Below are 16,571 nucleotides of genomic sequence, written 5' to 3' on the forward strand. Positions count from 1 at the left end.
GAAAAAAAACAAGTGACACCAAAGTTGAAAACAGTAAGGTACATAAAAAGACCCTTTTGCAATAGGACGCTCTGATACCACAGTGATGGACTCTACAACCTTATAGATAACAAATCCGCAAAATTTGTGAAGACAAGTTATTTTCAAATTTTCCAGGCATTTGGTTTAACGTATTCATAACAATAGCAAACACGTGACTTGTAGGCAGAAGTATCTATGAGTGGGGGGAAATAAAAGGACTGTCTGTTTTCATTTGATGACATCCCTGCAAAAATTGAAATCTTAAGAATTGATTTCTGGAATATCATACTCTGAGATATTCCATGGAAACTAGAACCAGAATTGCTATTTTCAAGAGCCTTTTCTCCCCTCTTCGATTTTTTTTTTTTTCCCCACCTTTTCTTTTAATAAAAGGGGTTTTACTGCACGGTACAGCTCACACCACCAGCCTGGGGCATCCTGTTCCTATTTCCTCTTCCAGTCACCACAAGGTATTTGACAAGGTAAGATGAAGAAAGCCAGAGAAAAGGGATAGGAAAAACAATAGAAAACAGATGCTGAAAGAGAGGAACACACAACGTACGGCAGAAAGAAAAGAGGTAGAACGAGGGAAAGAAATATCGACCCAAACTAAGAAACACACCGCGTAAAGCTTCTGGATCACTTCAGTGCAAGTTTCTGAATGTAAACACGGGACAGCAGGACTGGAGGAAAAGTGCAACTGTATTATGTATGGTCGCAACTGTATTCCCATAGAAGGGCACTGAAAAAAAACTTACTCGCTTCATTACCAGGAAACACGTTCTCTACTAGGAGAGGTCACCGAAGCCACTTCAGCTCATACTAGAATTATTAAAAGGGCTATCTGATCCCCAAAAGGGCTCAGCGCGCACTCAGAGCCCACTTCGGCTTATCCCGAAGGCTTCTGGAAGGTCTGCTGGTGTCTGCACCGCGACACGGAGGGGGATCAGAAAGCCCTCCCCGCTCCTGGCAGTGCCGCAGCACAGACCCCCGCGGCGGGCAGGGCCGAGGGGGGGCTGAAATACTTACGCTCCCGTCCCCTGGAAACGCACGAAGCCAAATCTTTGATTAAAAACCAGCCCCGAGCAGAACCGGCCCCGGCAGACCCCCGTACCTGGATCGTGGAAAGGCACCAAGGCGAAGTTGTACAGCGGCCTCTTGGGTCTTTTGAGCGACGTTTCCAGGATTTTGGACGCCCCTTCGATAACTTGCACCAGGTCGTCGTACATAGAGCCGGTCACATCAAAGACGAAGGCCAGGGTGGAGGCTCCCTCGGGCACCTCCTGGCCGCGGGGGCACAGGGCGAGCAGCAGCAGCAGCAGGGCGCCCAGCCCCGCTCCCCACGGCCCGCTGCCCGCACCGAGAGCCATGTTCCCCGAGAAAGCCGCCGGCACCGCCCGGAGCGGAGCCCGGAGCCCGGCGCCCACCGCCCGCCCGGCCCCCTCAGCGCGAGGGGCAGGAAGCGCCGCCGCTTTTGTGCGCGGCCCCGCTCCGCCTTTCTCACCGGGCAGGGCTGGGGCAGCGCCGCCCCGAGGGAGCAGCCGGAGCCCCGGCCATGCCGCGGGGCGGTGGGGCCGGGGCTGCCGCCTCGGGGGCTCCGGCTGCGGGCTGAGGAGGTTCCCGCCCCGGCCCCGCCTCCCGTGGCCCGCGGCGGCCCCTGCGCTCAGCACCTGGCGGGAACGGGGCTGGAGGCGTGAGGTACAGAGCGTGGCCTGTGACACACCTGCCAGCGGGGAGCACGGCGGTGCCCACTCCAGCTCACCCCTAGCGGAGATGGTTTCTTTTTTTGGTGTTTATTTATTATTTATTACTTTCTAGAAGCGGAGCGACACTGAGGCTGGAAGGGGCCTCGGGAGGCCCAGCCTCTGGGTTTCAGGTAGTAGCTGTGGAAGTGTGAGCGGAGCTGAGAGGGGAACCGGGGCAGCAGCGCACGGAGGAGCGATGGCCGCGTCCTGTCACGCATTTAGAGCGATAATCACACAATCACAGAATGTTAGGGATTTGAAGGACCTTGAAGGATCATCTAGTCCAATCCCCCTGCTGGAATTTCTTCTCCTCAGTGCGGGTGCCAGAGCCTGGCCCAGGCTGCCCAGGGAGGCTGTGGAGTCTCCTTCTCTGCAGACATTCCAACCCGCCTGGACACCTTCTGTGTAACCTCATCTGGGTGTTCCTGCTCCGGCGGGGGGGTTGCACTGGATGAGCTTCCGAGGTCCCTTCCAACCCCTGACATTCTGGGATTCTGGGATTCTGTGTGATTGTTTTATCGCTCTAAACGCGTGACAGGACGCGGCCATCGCTCCTCCATGCGCTGCTGCCCCGGTTCCCTTCTCAGCTCCGCTCACACTTCCACAGCTACTACCTGAAACCCAGAGGCTGGGCCTCCCGAGGCCCCTTCCAGCCTCAGTTTCCCTCTGCTTCTAGAAAGTATTCCTCTCGTGACTGTTAAAGTGGGTAGAAAAGACCCCAAAATGTGTCCAGGACCATGGCTCCAGGCACAGGTGGTCCATGGTGCAAGAAAAAGATGGGACAACGAAGAGAAAGCAAGTGGCCGGAGTGGTGGTTTGACCCCGCTCAGGCCATGGAACAGATTAAACACGAGACGTTTCAGAGCTCCGTAGTTGTTCAAGGACGAAGCAGCATCTCAGAAGGTGGATCCACGCCTCCGAAAACCCAAGCCGAGGCGGCTGACAGCCGGTAAACAAACCCACGCAGCTGCACCCGTGCTGTCCTGAGCCTCCGTCCCCATCGCCACACACAGCAGCACCGTGCGCTGCGGAGGGCAACGCGACATCGTTTAACGCCAAATCAAGGGAAATTGCATCCTTTGTTTTCAGCGGGATGCGTGAGGCGCACGGCTTGGACCATAAAGCAGTGTTCACCTTGTTTGTTTCCCTCCTTATTTTACTAATCGGTGCTAGAACTGTGCAGCCAAGCCCATCCTATTGCAACTGGAAAATTAATCGTTGAGGAACATTGCTTATCCTAATCAAGTTATAAGCCTGGAATTGAATTATAAAAAACAGATGTTTACATTCTTTCTCCCCTTCAGCACTGATGTCATGAGAAGGAAGCACATAACCAGAGCTGTGCAAAGCATTCACAATAAAACCCCAAACCATGGAAAACTTGCCTCATCTGTAACTCTGCTAGCAGAAAACTCGGACCAGGTTTGTCAAAAATATTCACAAATCTTTTAAGTAGAAATGCCATATAATAAGAATATGTATTTTGAACACCCTAGAGACTGGCAGCACTTGGATTTAAGGATTTCCTTCAGTTCTTTACAAAGATGAATCCCTGTTATATTTCTCCTCACAAAGAAAGCCAAAATGTTATTTCTGTCTTAAATTATTTCTCATTTTGATGTAAACAAGTCAGAACAAACCTAGTGTCTATGAAAAACATAACCTTATTGGATACATAGTGGTGCATCTCTAAGAAAATTGTCATGTAACATGCGTTTTAAGGTACAACATTAAGAAAAATCTCAATTTCGTAACAGTGGAGACTGATATTTATTTTGGTTGCCTAACACTTTCCACTATAAAACATCCTTGAAGCTGGGAGGCTCTAACACTATTATTCACAGCGGGCCTTTGAAATGTGCAGGAAGAAAGCCCTGTGGCAAGAGGAACCATTTTTTTTTTCTTCTCCAATGAAATTATTTTCATAGTTTGCCAAAGAATCATCTATTAAAAAAATATAAAGGCTGTGTTCCTTCTGACATGCTCTCCAATGAAGTTTTGACAGCGTGCCAGAGCAATAACTGTGCACAACCACGGCGGGGTCGGCGGTGCCACGGTCACAGCACAGAGTGGCAGAGACACCTGGACGTGATTCGGACGGGGACTTGGGGCTGGGGGGCACCAGGGCACTGATTTGGGGTACACTGAGCGGGGAGAGGTCCCCACACCTCCCCACAGACCTGGCTCTACCCCAGCGAGCCACCACCTCTGCCATTCCCGAGAGTCTTGGCATCCGTGTGTACAGACATCACAGTCGTCTTTGACACTTCCTAATTTTGAGCATTTCTCACTTAACCTTGATATTCTTTTCGTGCCTGTTTTGGGCTGGAATTTGACATTTTGGTTATGCAATTTGGCAGCATGAAAGAATTCAAGAGATGTGGACCCAGCTGTCTAATTCCTTCCCACCACACGCCCAGACTGCTGCTCTGAGTGCGCGGTTTTACCCCTCTGGACTAGGTATTTATGCTGGACAGTTGTAGATTATTAGATGAGGTGGGGTAAAGAGTTAAGTCATTTAACTCCTCCCGTCTTCCTAGCTTGTCTCAAATATAAAAAGCATAGAATTTGTATGCTGTGGGGAAAATACAGTACTTTAGAAGTCTGGGCAGGAAATAAAGTACTTTTCACCCTTTGCACTTGTGTCTGAATCTGCTCCATTTTGTAATTTGCAGCTAAAAATTATGACTATCCAAGGAAGGAGTTGCCAGTTTCAGTCTCCTTCATAGCAAACAAAACCTGAAGTTTCCATCTGAGGCAGAATATCCAAATGATTGTTTTGAAAGCTGATGCTGCTCTGCAATTCCAGAGCAAACTGCTGGTACCAAAGCAGATGCTCCTCCTGGGATCCCAGGGACCACGCTCAGCAGGCTGCATTGCCGGAGCGCTTTCTCACGACACCTCTTTGCTGCTCAGCAAACCCTGCACGTACACCAGATCCGCAGGACTGTGTTGTCACAGACGTCTTGCAATATCTCCATGCACATCTAAAGCTTTTATTCCCACTCCTCCTCAAAGTCCCATCCCGCCTTTTTTTTTTTTTTTCCTTTTGTTTGAACTGGAGTGGTTCTTGTGGAAAAGAGGGGGAGTCGATGCTGTTTGTTTGGGGTATCTGCTTTGGCTCTCTCTGTGAGAAGCGTATATATTGTACAGTAAAATCTCTCCAGTTTGCAGACAGAGTGTTTTCTCAGCCTCTCTTTATTCCTGCCTTTGTATTTTATGTGTATACACACTCTAGTCCTGCATACGAGGGGTACAACTTGGTTTTTATCAAAGCCATTCACTATTCTGAAACTGAAAATAACGTTTGGGGTCTCAAGTTCTGAGTTTTGAAGGAGCGTGCTGGCAGAACCGATGCTGCTTTTGGGAAGGATGGGGTTAAAATGCCATCCTAGAAGAGGAATGCTCCAACAGGAATTAGCAGGTGTGCTGAGGAGCCTGAAAGGTGAGGCAGCTGGCTGCTAACAGATCCGCAAGGAAAGGCAAACAAGGAGCAAAAAAGAGAAAGGACTGATGGATCCGTCTTTGGTTTTATGTGGCAAAATCCTCATATTCATTTGCAAAGACCATGAAAAGCCCAGCACTACTTTTGGGGGGAGATTCTATCATGTGAATGCTGTTATTTGAGGGTTCAGACTCCAAAGTGATCAAGTAAACACTGACCTTTTTCCAGCCAGTGACTCCTTTTTATTCAGCCGTGCAGCTGGTCTCACGTTTAGACTGGTGAGTTTTTAGTTCTCATCTTATCTTTCTGCGACCAAGGCATTTTGCCTGATGGAGTTAGAAGCTTTTCTCCAGACAGCATTTATACCAAATAATCTCAGCGCCTCTTAGTGTTTTAGTCACAGTAGATTCACATCTTCCTGTGGGATGCATTACCTTTGCCAACTACACAAAACCTGTGACTTAATATAAAAATGGCATGTATCTAACTTTTGGTTGACTTCTGAATCCTCAGAGAGGTCATATATTGTAATTTTTCTCCCAAGTCCATATGACTAGAAACCACCCACTTTTGTTAAAAAAACCAAACCCTGGGATTCCAGCATTCCGTCAGAATTGGTGCTTTAATCCAGATTCTGAAGAACCGCAAGTTTCTGATCTCCACTTTTCCAAAAGGTTTGTTTGAATCTGAACAGCAAAATCAAGCTCCAGGTTATATTCCCTCCTCCTGCCTTTCAGATCTCAGTATAAAGAGATCAGCTGGACCCAGAATTGTATTTTGGACTGCTCACACCTTGCCTGAATTCCGACCATCCAGTGTCCCATGGCCACTGTTTCCTTTTTAAAGTCCGTCTGCGGCAGGAGCCCAGCGATGCCGGAATTTTTCAGGGCTTTGGCAATTAATGCTTTACAGCACAATCAGAGCACACAGGTGAATGCTGGCGATTCTATTTGTTCCACAAACCCTTCTAGATGGCAGAGGCTTTTAATTGCAAAGACTGCAAAAATCGGACATTTTTAAGATGCCGTATGTTTCACATAGTAAAGAATCTAAAAGTCGCACAGAGATAATCTTTTGCCATTTTCAATCTCCTCCGCTCCACGGAATTTTGCTTGAATATAAACGTCAATTTGATTCACAGGTCAACACATTTCAGAATATCACATAATGGTGAAAAAGAGCTGGGCGCACAAGCAGTAAGTAGCTGTAGCAACTGGAGCGGTTTGTTTAATAAACCATGTCCCTGAGCCAAGAGACCGTTTCACCCCGCTACAGCACTGAATCATCTCTCATCCGCAAGCTGAAATCACTTTGCTTTCGGTTATAAAACATTTGTTTTATAAAACAGGTCATCCTGTGATCATGACATAGAAGTAAAAGGGGCCAAAGGTTTGCTTTCTGGCTCCGAAGCAGACTTGCTGCCTTTATTCAGACATTTATGTATCAAGATCAGGACCAAGTTATGGCCTGCTGTGCTACTTCCTTGCTTGCTTGGAAAAAGGAAAAAGAGTGGATAAAATGATGGAGGGACAAATAGAATAATCAGAAGTGTGGGGCCTGTACCTACTGGGCAAGGCAGTCTGCTCTGGAACCAAGGAACAAGCGCCAGGACCAGAGGAAACGGCCTCAAGTTGCGCCAGGGGAGGTTGAGGTTGGACCTTGGGCACAATTTCTTCCCCAAAGGGCTGTTGGGCATTGGAACAGGCTGCCCAGGGCAGTGCTGGAGCAAAAGAAGCAAAGGAAGAACCATGAAATAATGGTCATTTTTCAAGATCAGCTCCGTGAAGATCAATAAATCCTATACCTGAATTTTTAAATTTCTGCACAGGGAAAATACATGCTGATTATCCACAATTCCAAACTATTTTTACCCACAGTCATGTCATCATGCAAACCTTACTGGTGGCTGTGCATTAAATAGAAGAGTCACCAAGTCACTCACTTGATTTCTCCAAGAGGTACTCATATACATACATTAAATTGCACTCATAACTTTCCATTAGAAAACTGGACGTATAGATATAACGAAATGGTTAAAATCATGTTACAACACATTTGCTGCTTTCACCACTTGAGTCTGTTGGACTGGGAATTTTTGCAAAACTCCTGTGGCGCTATTATAAGGGTATTCGAACAATTTTATCATTGAAAATTATGGTATTCTCAAGAATTTCAAGATATTCTGTTGGCCAAGTCAGGATTTTCAGCAGACTTTACAAACAATTAGGCAACCATGCTGTAACATGAAAATAAGCGTAGCAAGTTTAGGTTGAGCTTCAAGAACCCTATCTCCCTCTGCTGGTAAATTGGAAGGAAATGTTTTGAAAATGGATTACAAAAAGTATGGATTTTTATACTTATTTTTCATAAAGTTAGAGAATATAATATGAAGTTACTTTTTTTCAGAATAAAGGTTGAAAACAGCCTTAAAATGTCACACAAACACACACGGACACCGTGCCTATTTCCAAACGTTTTGTGCGTAACATTTAGACAAGTCTTTTCTACAGGAAAGGTTTTCCGGAAAGTAAGTTTAGTTGCACAGAGAGATTCGAGTCATGTGAGAACTCAAAAAGCAAGTGTACTTTTTACTTTTTGGGAAAAAGAAAGATTTCTTTAGAGCGTATTTTTTCAAAACTGACCCAGAAATGATACATTTGTTTCATTAATTTGACCAGAGAAAATCTATCATTTGTTAGTAGCTTGATGTTGTATCATTAACACTTTTATTTTACGTTCTTTTACTTCTGAAACTCTGAAAATCTGCAAAACTCCCATCGCTTTATGCAAACAGCAACTCTCAGCATGAACTATTCTCCATTATCTTATTATTAGAAGCAAGTCACATGCGTTGAAGAATATCTGACATTAGATATTTGCTGCAGTTCTGACAGAATCAGCCTCTCCAATCCCTTATCTCGCAGGCAAGCAGCGATATTTCCTGGCTGACAACCAGGATAAGTTCCCAAAAGAAGATGAAATGACTTAAGTATCATAACCCTGTGTTACAAAGGGCGGCCGCGTTGCCGCTTCGCTCCACAGACCTCAGCTTGTTTCGGAGTCGATGACAGATACCAAATTAATAGATAATATTCCAAAGCATCCCATTCCTCTCATACTGGGAGCTTCTCTCTGGAACACGCTTGGCAGATTTGCAGCCCCCAAGCTTAATTACCGCACCTTGTGCCTTGGAATGAATTCTTCTGGTTTTAATTTCTCGAGAGGAGCTCGTTGGGGCGCAGAAAGGCAGAAAGGCTTTCCCATTAACAGCTGCCCTACAGGTGTATTCCAACAAAGCTGGACTAAAAGACACCTGGATTCCTAAAGCATGAATGAAAACTACTCCCTTAAACACCAAGGAAGTTCAGGTGTTCGTGCCATCCACATAAAAAAGAAAATAAGAAAATAAACATTTAGTTCCACACAGCTACATGCTTTCCTCCTTTTAAACCTGTAAAAAAAAAAAGTATTTTGTTTAAAAACAAACATAAGTCCAGATTCCAGGCACCTGTCTGTGCAGGCTAAGCCTATGATGAAAACGACCTGGCACTTCTCCCACTACCCGTCCTCATCCCCACGGACGTGCTAAGGAATGAGCTCACGCTTCTCATCTCTTTGTGTGTGTGTGTAGACTTGGCCGATTTAAATATTTCTCACATTATTAAATATCCTCCTTCAAACTGCTTCAGCAGGACAGCACTAAATATCGTTGGGCACGTGAAGTGTGTTTTCCTGGCACTCGAAGAAACCGAGGTCACACAATTGATAAGTTCATCATTTTTGAGTGATTTTTTTTTTTTTTTTTTAGTCGCAGTTTCGGTTTTTACATTTAAGCCCATAAAGACCAAGGTGTCCTTTCAAATCCTGCCAACCTGAGTTAGCACCTACCAGTAGTTACCAAGTATAACTTTCCAAGACTATAAGTAGCTGGAGAGCTAGTTTTACTACCAAGATGTGTATTATCCGCAGTCACACTCTTCTTGGCATAATGGAGATGTTCTTAAAACTTTGAATGTTTTCCACATCATTTTTTTCATTAAAGCTTGATGCTCTTTCTACTGGGAAATCAGAGACTTTTGTCAGGCATATGATTTTCTAGGGTTAAAGGGATGAGCTAAATAAGAATGGACTCAAGCTTTTATTTATATCAAGAATAAAAAGCCATTCATAGGGAAGGGGGATAAAAAAGGCTTCCCCGTATGAAAAACAGTCGTTCCATGCTTGCACACATTGCATACTCAGGCGGCTAATTCATCATTTATCAGAAAGTTACCCGGCAATTTCCACCACGACCCTGTTTTCAGGCTTCCTTTGTGTTGTTAGACCCGTGGTCTGGCCTGAAATTTTCCAGATAACATGTCTGCTTTGAGGAAATGTTGTTGTTATTCAACCAAAAGAGCCCAGGCGTTTCCAAGAGCACTCACTGCCCTGGCGATGGAACGGATTTTAAAACTAGACCTACGCAAAGAGCCAAATGGTGCTACAAATACCACTCGGCATTGCTACTGGGGTGCTACAATGCGTATACACAACTACTCTGATTAGATCTCTGCTATTTCAGCATGCGAGTGTCTTTTAAAGCAAATAATCTGGCATATTAAGGATCAGACTATGTTATTTAGTAGCCACCTCATAGTCTACTACTCTGTAGGCTTTTCTCCCATATACAGGTGTAGAAGGATCTCATGTTCTGGTCCTGAAATACCTGTTTGAACAGGCAAGCACAGAAAAGAAAGAATGGCATCGTGTACTGGGTTTAGTGACTACATACGGAATTGTACAAGCTGTTGGTATGAGAAAGGGGGTTCTTTGTTGTTTGGTTTCCTTTTGCCACTCTAGAGATCAGGATGCTCAGACTGTGAGTGTGTTAGTCCCTCAGAGAGACTATAGAAAGGACTGAGGGAGGAAGGATGGGATATTTCCTTCATAAAAACTCAAACAATGGACCTCAGGAGGCTGGTGCAGCGTGGCAAGAACCCCAGGTCTGAGCAGTTAAAGCCAGTTTTAAGCAGCAGCAGGGATTTTTCCTACGGCCACCAGCTCCCTGAGCACAGCAGGTCGCTGTCGCTGGGTCAGGACCTCCGTCTAAAACGAGATTTGCCAGCACCACGTCACGGGCTGGACTTCTCAAGTCTAACTTGCAAGAGGGAAAGTGGGTTTGCAGCCAAGCCACGGTGGCACGTGAGACGAGCAAGCCCTTTCTACTCGAACTCAGCAGAGCATCAAGTGACGCTTTGGTCATTGCCTGTGGTTTGTCTCTGCTCCAAAAGAGTTAGCTGCATATTTTCCTTACTTTGTATAACTTGATGACAAGCCCTTTCTGAAGAACCCCAGCAGATCTTTAGAAGTTTACATGCTGAATAACTAATATGAGCTGAGCTGGGGGAACTAATTGTTCCTGCAACTACAGCTGCTGGCTTAGGCACAAGAAACGTTTCTGTGTTTCTGTAAGGAAATGATCGTGGCTGTGCTTAAAAAGATGAATTTCTATTTAAATGCTCCGTTCTTGCCATGTGGTCATCTGCTCAGGTTAGATCTACCTCCCGTCTTCAAGCTCCTGGGTCCAAGAGTCTGAAAGCAAAAGGTTGTCTGTTATGTAGAGAAGGATCGGAAATAAAGCTGATTACTGTTAAATATAAGCAATAACTTGTTAGTGGCCTGAAGCTCATGAAGATTAACGAGCTTCTTCACTTTGTTTTCAGCCATCTTTGGATCAGACTGTGGCTTTTTCTACAGGCAACATGATTGTACCCGGAATAAACTGCTACTTCAGTGCGAGAGACCACGAGAGGCTACACGACTAGAAGCAGTCTGATAAACTTTCTTGTATTTCCCATTTGTGCACTTAATTTCCACCGTCATGTCTATTGTTATGTATGAGAATTCAAAACCCGTAAGGACCAGAGTGGAGACCTCTCCTTGCCAAGGCTTGAAGACTCACAGAAGTTGAGGGAAAACAACCTTTGCATGTCCATCAGCTACATTTAATCTAAATTAAAGTGAATTTCAACGGTTACAAAAAGGTTTTTACCTTTAAGAAAAATCCCTGCTGCTACTAAACCTTCCTTTTTTTTTTTTTAGTTCATCTTGGGGACAGGTTTAATTGCTGCCTTTGGTACATTTCAGCTCTGTAAAACACACATATTCTATTTGCCCAGGCTTCCTGAGCTGTGGAAAAGATTTTCAAGATCTTCACACTTTAATAACTTCAAATACAAATGTATGCATGTACAATAAAATTATTCACAAGAACGTAAGAGAGCAGATTTTTTGGTTACGCTTCTTGAAAGCCATGATAAAATTTATTCCTGCTTAATAAGACTGGTGGCAGTGACACAGGGGCCGTGAATTTCCTGACAATCAGAGGTTCTCCGCAGCCTTTTGGGGATAAAAAAGGTTGTCTGTTCCACAGCTGGCGATTTGGAGTCCTGAGCCGCGCTTAGGAGATGCCCGGTTGGGTGGGGACACAGGATCACCCAGCCCATCGGCGTGGCCAGTGCGGACCGGCGGCTCCATAGCTCTGCTAAAGGTTAAGCAAAGTGCACCCAACTCCACCAAGGAACGCAAACAGCATCCTCCTCCTCTTCTCGGTCTCCTTTAGAAACAGGACAGAGCACTGAGCCACTGGTGGATGTGCACATTGTGTCTGGAGACCCCAAACGTCAGCACTTCTCAGTGACGTGATTTTTCAGTAAAAAGGGCAGTGGAGCTTCTAGCCTGTGGCATTTCATCGCACACCAAGCACTTTCGACAATCCACTGCTTAAAAACAGCACTGTGTTGTCTGTTAAACAGCAACACAATAGAATCATAGAATAATGGAATTATTTTTGTTGGAAGAGACCCTCTAGATCATCGAGTCCAACTGTTAACCCAACCCTGGCACTGCCCCATGTCCCTGAGAACCTCATCTCCGTCTGTCCAACCCCTCCAGGGATGGTGACTCCAGCACTGCCCTGGGCAGCCTGTTCCAATGCCCCACAGCCCTTTGGGGAAGAAATTGTTCCAAGATCCAACCTCAACCTCCCCTGGGGCAACTTGAGGCTGTTTCCCCTCGTCCTGTTCTCGAGTGGGCAACCACCACTGCAGTGCATCATTTAGCTCTCGGTAGGAATCCTCACAGAAAAGGCTGATGTGAAATTATACTCTGCCTTTGAAGACGGATTCTGTCTCTTAAAGCCACTATTTTCCCTTAACAGACACCAGACGAGCAAAAATTTTTACGATCCCTAAAAAAACCCAATCAACATGAATAAGGTATTCTGTATGACATGCAATAATTGGAGACAAAAGCTTAGGTCTACCTAAAACACTCATCTTTTATAGCATCCACCTTCAGCATTTAGTGGTAAAATAATAACGAATTGTTACAACAATGGCTCCTAAAACACACTAGCGCTGAGTGGCCTGTGCGGCTCATTAGAAAGCCAAAAGGGGGTTGCCTCATGCTGTGTGGTGGCTATTTTTATTTTCTTACTCTTGTGGGTGGATGGCCTGCCTGCTTTGCACCAGTGACATTAGGCAAATTAGTATTGCCCTAGCTGAGCTCACTGCTAGCCCGATCTGTGAAGAAGAGGCCCGTGACAGCAGATTGGGTCACCAACACTTGGCTATGTGCACACAGCATCTTCTGAGCACAGTTCCACACACACCGACCTGGAAATAACTTCTGTTTGGGTCGCCTCAGTGTCAGCCTATGTGTCAGTACCCACCAGCAGCAGCCACATACAGAATTGCTCCGAACCAACAAAGTATTAATTTGAATTAAAGTCAGCTATGTCTATACAATTTCTGTGGAGATGGGTTCTCCTTTTGTCCATAATTTTCCACTCAGGATCCGCTCAGAGAAGTGCCAGCATCAATAGCGTGACACACAGCTTGTGTATTGCTCCCTACTGGGTCCCAAATATGCTCACAACTTTTCTTCTTGTCAGCTCTACAACTTTTCTAGTTGTCAGCTCTAAAACTCTCCTTTTTGCTGCCCACCACACTGTGTCACACAGATGAATCTTAGGACCGAGTGACAGAAGAGCCCAGGAGACCACTGCCTTAAAGCCACCTTTCCATTTACTGTATATTTTTAAGGATTCACAAAAGGCTATTCAGCAAGGTAAGAAGACGATTGCGAAGCGTACAGCTTGGCTAAGTTTCTAAATTAAAGGATATTAAAGCTGCACATTTTACAGGAGCAGCCACGAGGTGGAGACCTTCACAACGGCTTCGTCCAGATCTGAGAACACCCACCTGCTGCCCAGGCCGGGCTTTCCAGCACCTCCGCTTGCAAACTACTATTTCTCGTGGCATGCTGGTGTTACTGGTTAGCACTGGGACACACTCTGCCAGGTGCTGCTGTCTCCAGTTCCCAGTCACATGCAGCAGGTGAAGCGTGCGAGAACGGCCCAGTCCTGCCCAGGAAGTGTCGGCTTCAGAAGGACATTCGGAGAGGAGAACCATTCCATTTGTGTTCAGAAACACAAATGCTGCTGGCATCCAGTTCTATTTTTCGATACAGTCGCTTAGTTAGAGATTGGTGTCTTGGGGCTGAAAGACTTGCTTTTGAAAACACCCATTTAAACTCTTTAATACGTTCTTATTCCTATCATTTTCCTTTAATTAATAAAAAGCATAGTGCGGGGGAACAGGACCAAATGAATATAAACCAGAATTGTTAGCTAGAAACTGAGGACAGACTTTTTAGCAGGGCCTGTTGCGGTAGAACAGGGGGTGATGGTTTTAAACTAAAGGAGGGATATTCAGGTCAGACATGGGGAAGGAATTGTCGGCCCTGAGGGTGGTGAGAGCCTGGCCCAGGGTGCCCAGAGAGGTGGTGGAGTCCTAGCTGAGCTAGGACTGAATTGTTTCAAATTCCCCCACATTTTTGCCTTTCTTTGAATTGCATTGTATTTTGTCTTAGCAGAAGAGCTTTACAGGAAGGGCAGAAAATTAGATTTAATGCACTTCTGTTTAATTTTTGGCTTTGACATTGAGGCAGCTGTAATTCCACAAACCAGAATTATAAACAGTCTGTAGGTAGGAAGTAGCAAGCCATGGGTATAAGTGCAGACTGTAGAATTAAGTATGTTAAGGTAGTGGGAAATCATATTTTTTTTCCAGCATTTGGGAAAAAATAAAGGGCTAAAGAACTTTGTGCCATAATATGATGAAACACGGAAAGGGTCTCCTTCAGGAGGAATAATCTCTTTCAGAATAAGTGGTCCACAAATTAGCAACCAAAATAGGCAACTACTACATCCTGACTGTAAAGAGCTATGAAATAGATAGTATGTGTAATGCACAAGAGGCATTATTTATGCTACAAACCCCAGAAATCATGCTGTGAATCCTTCAGTATCATCACACCCGTAAAGTCAAACTCCTCTCCATGCCCAGTTCTTTCGAGAAAAACCTACTGTTCTCCCTGAACAAATCCCACCACCATCCGATCCTATTTAACGCATCTGGCAATTGCTAATCAAATACTCACAGAGTTACCAATCTCATTAAATTTTATAACTAGTCCCAGATCTCAGATTTAGCAGATGACATAAGAATCAAAACTTGCGTAAATAAAAAACAAAACTGTGAAGACCACCCACCCTGGGAGCATCTGTATGGTTCCAAAAAAGCCAGTCCTACAGAAATGCCCTCCCCTATCCAGCTAAGAAAAAAAAAGAAAAAAGAAAAAAAGCGATCACAAATTTTAAAACCACAGAATCCCAGAATGTCAGGGGTTGGAAGGGACCTCGAAAGCTCATCCAGTGCAATCCCCCCGCCGGAGCAGGAACACCCAGATGAGGTTACACAGAAGGTGTCCAGGCGGGTTGGAATGTCTGAGAGAAGGAGACTCCACGGCCTCCCTGGGCAGCCTGGGCCAGGCTCTGGCACCCTCACCATGAAGAAGTTTCTTCATGGAAGAAACCTCCTGTTTTCCAGTTTATACCCATTTCCCCTTGTCCTATCATTGGTTGTCACCGAGAAGAGCCTGGCTCCATCCTCCTGACACTCCCCCTTTCCATATTGATCCCCATGAATGAGGTCACCCCTCAGTCTCCTCTTCTCCAGCTCCAGAGCCCCAGCTCCTCAGCCTTTCCTCACACAGGAGATGCTCCACTCCCTTCAGCGTCTTCGTGGCTGCGCTGGACTCTCTCCAGCAGTTCCCTGTCCTTCTGGAACTGAGGGGTCCAGAACTGGACACAATATTCCAGATGAGGTCTCACCAGGGCAGAGCAGAGGGGCAGGAGAACCTCTCTGACCTACTGACCACCCCCCTTCTAATCCCCCCCAGGTCCCATTGCCCTTCCTGGCCACAAGGGCCCAGTGCTGGCTCATGGTCACCCTGCTGTCCCCAGGACCCCCAGGTCCCTTTCCCCTACACTGCTCTCCAACAGGTCTTTCCCCAACTTACGCTGGAACCATTTTAACATTTGCATCTCTAACCTGTTTGTTGCGTACTTACAACTGATAAATCACGGGACGCAAATGCAGCCGCTCCCTCTCCGAGACAAAATCCTCCCAGGTTATCTTGAAGGCACCTGCAGCAGAAAGGAACAGAGAATGTTCATTTCCATTCATCGTCTTATATTTCCCTAGCAGATAATCAAAGGCTGTAATGTCCACTTTTTAATCAAGCCAAATGTGCTCATAAACAGTGCTCTTGAGATGATATTTCAAAGCTTAAAATTTTGCACTACAACTATAGTAACACGTAATTGATGGAAAATTGATGTCATTCAAAGGCACAAACCCTTCTGTAATGCTGAGTATTATGATAAGAAGAACCGCAAGAAACAGTTACTCAGCTGCTTACAGAAGCTATGTTGGATTTTTGTCTTGCGTTTACTTAGCTCAAGTGTTTTTCAACACAGAATATTCTTTTAAATCAGCTTCACAGTCATTAACCTCCAATAAAGTGCATCTACAGACCTAGAGAGGGATACAAATGGAATATTTTCACTTTCAAGACAATGCAAAACCATGTCTGTAGGAAAAGCATGGCATAGCCAGCTTTTTTTACATAAACTTCTCGAGTTAACATTGCTATAGGATCATTATAATAATTGCAAAGTATCAGATTCTTAACAGAAGTCGCACTAGATCTATATTCATAAATGCACAAGTCCTCATCTGCTTGCTAGAGGAAGCCAGGACTATCTCATGACTCTTTCCCTAGGATGCAGAAGAGGAATGCCTAAATTCAGCCCAGCTCCGGAGGAGCATGTTTCACATCAAAACCCAAACGCTGCGCAAAGCTTCCATTGAGGCACGGCCTTCGTTAAGCACCTGGTTGATCTGGAACATCTCGACTTTGTGGGTGTCTCTGCAGAATCAGCTCGAGAGACACTAGATGTGTGGAAGACAAAG

At 45.5% G+C, this 16,571-nt stretch overlaps 1 protein-coding gene across 3 annotated transcripts in view; it reads right to left on the bottom strand.

Annotated features, from left to right (window-relative positions):
* The window catches only part of HMCN1 (hemicentin 1), a 195,873-nt gene extending 180,131 nt beyond the window's left edge, over positions 1-15,742 (bottom strand). For 2 of the 3 annotated variants that reach the window (XM_065649134.1, XM_065649132.1), the window contains exon 1: positions 1,136-1,569. In XM_065649134.1, the coding sequence (XP_065505206.1) occupies positions 1,136-1,391 (256 nt within the window). In that variant the 5' untranslated portion in view covers positions 1,392-1,569. Of the gene's footprint in view, positions 1-1,135; positions 1,570-15,666 lie in introns of those variants that run through there. The other variant, XM_065649133.1, reaches the window with a different exon arrangement.
* Positions 15,743-16,571: the final 829 nt, after the last annotated feature.

This window comes from Caloenas nicobarica, chromosome 20 (genome assembly GCF_036013445.1).
Source record: "Caloenas nicobarica isolate bCalNic1 chromosome 20, bCalNic1.hap1, whole genome shotgun sequence".
Lineage (NCBI taxonomy): Eukaryota > Metazoa > Chordata > Aves > Columbiformes > Columbidae > Caloenas > Caloenas nicobarica.